Source organism: Boleophthalmus pectinirostris, unplaced genomic scaffold, assembly GCF_026225935.1.
Source record: "Boleophthalmus pectinirostris isolate CB_2022bp ecotype Guang Dong unplaced genomic scaffold, ASM2622593v1 HiC_scaffold_16, whole genome shotgun sequence".
Classification (NCBI taxonomy): Eukaryota; Metazoa; Chordata; class Actinopteri; order Gobiiformes; family Gobiidae; genus Boleophthalmus; species Boleophthalmus pectinirostris.
In genome coordinates this window covers 23,255,637-23,261,434 of record NW_026571095.1, presented here as the reverse complement: position 1 = coordinate 23,261,434, position 5,798 = coordinate 23,255,637, and the positions used below count along the sequence as shown (strand labels likewise).

The following is a 5,798-nucleotide window of genomic DNA, read 5'->3' as shown; positions in this document are numbered from 1 at the left end:
ATGGATCTTGAGAATAAAATAAAGAGATGATGTAAGAATTGAAAGTAAAACCTGAATTATTGTGCCATTTTCCTGAAAAGTTTGTAACTGTCTTGCAGGGAGTTATGGTATGAAGTAAGTCTTGGGGGAAAAAAAAACATAAAAACAATTGTCTTGTTTTGCTTTTCCATGATGTTGTTGCCTTACCAGTCTGAATCATTCTGGAACATGAGCAATGGTTTAAATGTCAGGGTCGGACAGAAAGTGTTTTCAATTAATTTTTTTTGCCAAGAGCCATGTATACACGCCCTTGATGTTTTTACAGTTCAGTTGCATTTGTCATAAGTAATAGACAACAGGTTTGTATGGTTATATTCTTTTAATAAAAACTTTGGTATTGACATTCTGTCCAATAAAAAAGAAAACAGTTGTGACTTTACGTTGTTGAGAGTCACACGGGGTTTCACCAATAGTTTGAAAAAACATTCAAGCAGCTTCAATGTGGACATACAATCTCTTTTAGCACTCAAGTTTCATTTTCAGTATTGAAGGTCAGTGCCACAACCAAAATAACTTACTTCAGTCCATTTTGATTTTCATAGGAGTAAAGATTAGAATTTTATGATATCAAACGTTACTTTTTATTCAAATGGTTTAACTATTTTATCAGATGAGCCAGTGTGTGACAAACAGCAATTGACATGTTGCTGAGGAAGAGTATTAGTGGCCTAAAATAAACTGTAGTAAATCATTTGGGATTGATTGACAATTCTTCTAAAACAGGGGGCATGAAAAACCTCAAAATGAACTTACAACAATAACATACACTTCCTTATATTATTTTCACCCTCACATAAGAAGTCTTGTGCTCCATTCCCAGAGAAAGGATGCACAGCAGCCACAAAATGCCTGGGAATGGAGGACAGAGCCTCCCTAGAAGCATATGCCAATAAACTAATTTCACATTTTCACAGTCAACTCAGAGCTCATCTTTGTGTTTTGCTGCTTCGTTAGATTCCGACTGTTCTTCTTCTTCATCTTTAGTATCTTCTTCCTCCTCTTCCTCCTCTCCTTCATCCTCATCCTCATCCTCATCATCTGCCTCTTCTGTTTCCTGAGCCTTGTTTCTTTCCTCTTCCTCTTTGCGTTTTACGTCATCCTGTTCCTGTTTCATCTTCTTCTCTGGCTCCTGTTGAAGTAGATCAGAGTATAACATTTACTATTTGTTCTACTCTTGATCGTATATTTTTTTTTTTTTATGTTAAAGACCATCTACATTATATTACCTTTGTAGCACCCCATGTTTCTTTTCCGATTTCTTCTGCCTCCTTCACATCATCTGATATCAGGAAGTTGTCGAAGATGGTACCAGATTTCACCTGAGGGAAAAAAAATAAAAGGATAAATAACAGAGTTTTTGTATTACTTCTAACAATAACATGCAGACAAATTAATAAATTTTACCTGCCACAAGTCAAGTCCCAAAACAGCGATGTTGTCAAACTTGTAGATGGTGGCATCAGGGCTGTACTCAGGGTTGTCGATCTCGGGATGCACCCAGGCTCCTTTGTAGTTGGGGTTGTCAATTTGTTTGGGTTTCCATTCACCCTGCAAAAATCATTATTTTTAGAGAAATATAAAACTTAAGAGTATGCTTATGATAAGAGCAGGGAAAGAGCTTACCTTGTACTCTGGATTGGGGATCATGGGGGGTTCCCACTCTCCATCCATATCCTCATCCCAGTCATCAGGCTTCTTGGCATCGGGGTCAGGGATGTTCTCGGGTTTGTCCCAATCCTATAGACACAAATATGGTTATAGCAGTGAAGCCAGTGTGGTTGGGAAAGTCACCCTTTTTTTATATAAAATGTATTCAAAATGCAAAATTCTCCGAAATTAACCATAGCATTTGCAGACACACTTGCCACCATTGTCTATATTTATACAACATAACTTTGAACAAACTATAATAGAACTAACATAATATTTTGTTTTTTACCTCAGGCTTGGTGTCCTCAGGATCATCGATCTTGGCGCGGTCATCCCAGTCCTCTGGCTTCTTGGCCTCAGGATCCTTAATTTTCTTTGGAGGCAGGAAATCCCAGTCATCCTCCAGAGTGCCAGATTCTACCTTCTCATTGTCAATTTTAACCTCATAGGTCTGATCTGGGTTCAGGATCAGAGTGTACAGGTGAGTCAGCTCATCATCCTGACAGAGAAGAAAATGTATATGGATTAGACATTGGATTTATTTTTTATTTTTTAAACAAAAGCTCAATAAAGTGTTTTTAAAGTTTATATATACACATTTTTTTAATACCTTGCACTTAATTTCCTTTTTGATCAGGTGATTCTTGCCCTTGTAGTTAAAGATCACATGGACTTTCTTGGTGCTGTAGCCACAGATGTCTGGCCCTGAAATAGAAAAAAAAACACACACTTATTCAAGCTTTCACTTTCAGTATGGTTTATGTTGGTTGTCACTTATATATGGATAACTTACCAAACATAATATAATATGTGGAATCTCCATGCATATCTGTCTGATCCATGTCAGCAGGGAAGACCTTTACATAGCCACCCCCACAGTCAATCTTTTGCTCATGCTTGACAGTAAACTGAACAACAAGGGATTTGCCTTCGTTGCTAAATGGCTCAAAGCGGGCAGAGGTTGCATAGAAACGAGCATCTTGACTTGTCTGCAGACCTGTAATTCAAAGAGCAAACAATAAACAATAAAAGACCTTTATCACTCCAATTAACATAAAAGGCACTCCATATTCGACAAATAAAACAATGGAGAAACTGAATACACATCAGACTGATAGGCAAATGCCAATCACAAGGTATCATTAAAAAGGTCACATGACTTGCAAGAATTTGTTTAATTCAGTTTCACTTTCAATTGAATACAGCAAGAATGTAAAATGATTAACTAATACCGTTCACTGAATATACAGCTGTCTAATGTAATCAAGTGTGTTTACCTTTATCCTTCTCTGCATCGCCATAAAAATTCCCAGCGGTGAGTTTAAATTCGCCATAATCAGACTTGTGTTTGGAGTCCACCCATCGACTTCTCCAAGCATCTAGAAAAAAAACTTCAGTTACACTTGGGCCTGCTAGCTTTCTGGGCCAGTTTGTAAGCTAGTGCATGGGACGACAATTACTTTTGATAATAACATGTTAGTAACAGTTTAGTGAGAAATACGCATCCACAATGGCTTAAAAACCGATGGCTCAAGCTTAAATGCCCCAAATCATCGCTTACAGTATGCCAAGACAGGATCCATAAATCGCTGCACGTTTGATGATGGATTTTGGCAATTACTGACACTTACCTCCGTCCGAGAACTCCTCCCGAAAGTACACGTTTGCGTGTACGCTGCATACAGCAAATACCACCGCTACTACAGTAAAAATCTGCATTTTTCACCCCAAATGCAGTCTTCACGACAACCTTTTCGAGTTGTGAATGAGCACACGGAAGAGGACGGGATATTTTAGAGTGACTCCGGTGAACAGATGTCTCCTTCCCATTGGCCAGTATTGTGCCGTGCCTGGACCAATGGCAGTGCACCACGAGACACACGCTCAGCTGCTCAACTGGTCCCAGATCAGCCCGGATCAGCCAGTCCCCCAAACCGCCGCTGTTATGGTGAGATCTGTCCGGATATTTGCATCACTTTGCCTAACACGCCCCGCCACTTTTTCACCTTAGGGGCACGTAAAAGCATTGATTTTAATGCCCATGGGAAATTTGAGTAACTCCCTAAAATCATATTGTCACCAAAACAGAATTAACGTACGTGTTTTTCCCCTCAACTTTAATACGTTTTCAAGAAGATGTCTTCATCAATATTTTTACCACTAGCCCCAAGAGCATAACATCATTGATAATAGTACGAATGACATAATTTTGTTTAAGGGACCTTGACGTCGACGGAAAGTTCAAAAGGGGCACAGCATGTGAAATCCTGACCCATAGAGGGAGCCAAAAGACCCTACAAATTAACGTCCTCTTATTCTAAGTTTATTTATTTATTTATTTTTATTTTTTATTTTTCTAGAACTGCTAACTATCTTAAAATCAGTTTCTAATTTTAACGTGGTTAAAGTTTAGTTTTGTACTGTAATATCGTATTATCCAAGATGGACGCACAAAAGCCAAGGATGAGAAAAATACAGGTGTATACGAAGACGTTATATTTAAAAATCAGATAAAGCTGCTAAGGTGTCACATCGCGCGTGCCCAAAATGTGTCAACGTTCGTTAACGTTTACCGTTGAAAGAGAAAATTGCCAGAAGATTTTTTTTCTTGAAAACAAAGAAAGAAATGCGTTCAACCGGCTGAAAAACAACATTATCGAGGACATTTTAGGGTAAGAACGTTGTGAATGTAAAACTGGTGAATGCGCAACCAAAGCAGTAATCAACTAACTAGCGTTAACTAGAACTTTCAACTGTTGCGTTTACACTGTAATTTTTATGTATAATGTTTAATGTATAACATTAAACTAGCTTTATTTAGTATTTATTTTATGTTGTGTGTTGTATTTTATGACAGTAATTAACCAAGCTTTTTTTCTATTCGAACAACCGGAGTCTCTGTAAAATTAGAAAAAATATATATATATGTATATAATACTACTACTACTACTAATACTAATACTAATACCACTAATAGTAATAATAATACATTTACTTTTTTTTTCTAGCACTGCATTTGACGATCTAAAGTCACCAAGATGGATGCACGAAAACTGAAAATACAGGAGTCACAGGTAAATTTAGTCTCTGGCACCATATGATGATAACAGGTAGGCCTAATCTGTGTACTAGGCTACTTTATTTTAGTTGACTAATAACTTTTCCTCATTTAGACCAGGTACAAGCAGTTAAGAGATGAGCGGAAAAGGGTTCTTACTCCTGCACACATGTACATGTTTGATATCCTGGCTAACTTGTTTTCTTTGGAGCCTTCTGCAGTTGAAGACTTTATTTTAGATGCATCTTCTGTAAGTTTGTATGATTATTTTTGATTATTATTATAATTATGATTCCTGTAAATCACAAAACACAGCTTTGTGTCTGTTTAGCTTTATTAGTTTCAGTCTAATTCTGTAATCTGTGTTTGTCTGCTCAACAGCTTGATGCATTTGATACATTCTTTGCCAAACGAGGCAGCAAATGTATTTCCTTTGTTTACCAAGAGGCTGAAATCCCAGGAATTGGTATGTTCTCATAAAACCATTATTAACTACTGTGTTTGACATGATGACAGATCCTTATCATTAAGTGACTAAAGGTGCGCACCCATATGTATTTATTTGTATTCTAGAGTGTGGGAGGTCTTACCCTGGGTTGGGGAAAGGGGAAACTACTCTGAGGCTGGTTTTAGCCAATTTGTCTAAGACTTGCTTAACTGGAAAGTGGCTGCTTCTTTGTGCGAAAACAAGATAACATTTCAGTGACTCCAGAAAATATTCACAAGGTGAGTTTGCCTATGCAAATCACACACACACTGCTTGTGTGATCCTAAAAGCTTAAAACCTTGAACATATTTTAGGAAATTATTTTTTCTGACAATTGATGGCAAAGATGGTTTTCTGAATGGCATCAAGGATACTTTCAGTGGTGTATTGCCAGCTTTAGATGCAGCACAACACTAGGGCATGCTAAATCAGTCAAGACATGGGGAGAAATTTAAAAACAACTTTAGGTTCACAGTAAATAACTTTCTTGGCTCATTAGATAGTGAGTACTGTTAAAATTAGACTTTAAATGTATTTCTCATATTTAACACTTTGTTGTCTCCA

General features: G+C 37.3%; 1 protein-coding gene across 1 annotated transcript; it reads right to left on the bottom strand.

The window, feature by feature from the left end:
- Positions 1-339: 339 nt before the first annotated feature.
- Positions 340-3,481, bottom strand: calr3b (calreticulin 3b). The gene is made up of 9 exons (XM_020929101.2): positions 3,321-3,481; positions 2,967-3,068; positions 2,483-2,686; positions 2,300-2,394; positions 1,979-2,188; positions 1,663-1,776; positions 1,444-1,587; positions 1,266-1,358; positions 340-1,168 (listed from the first exon to the last, which is right to left on the bottom strand). The coding sequence occupies exons 1-9, from the start codon at positions 3,406-3,408 to the stop codon at positions 959-961; spliced, it is 1,260 nt and encodes a 419-aa protein (XP_020784760.2). The 5' UTR covers positions 3,409-3,481; the 3' UTR covers positions 340-958.
- Between the last annotated feature and the right edge of the window lie 2,317 nt (positions 3,482-5,798).

What these genes read in the sequence shown, in the direction of transcription:
- calr3b (XM_020929101.2), bottom strand. Translation starts at nt 3,408, where the DNA reads ATGCAGATTTTTACTGTAGTAGCGGTGGTATTTGCTGTATGCAGCGTA. An exon ending in AAAAGGAAATTAAGTGCAAG is followed by an intron (nt 2,189 to 2,299) that starts GTATTAAAAAAA and finishes CTTCTCTGTCAG; the next exon opens with GATGATGAGCTGACTCACCT. An exon ending in AAACATGGGGTGCTACAAAG is followed by an intron (nt 1,169 to 1,265) that starts GTAATATAATGT and finishes CTACTTCAACAG; the next exon opens with GAGCCAGAGAAGAAGATGAA.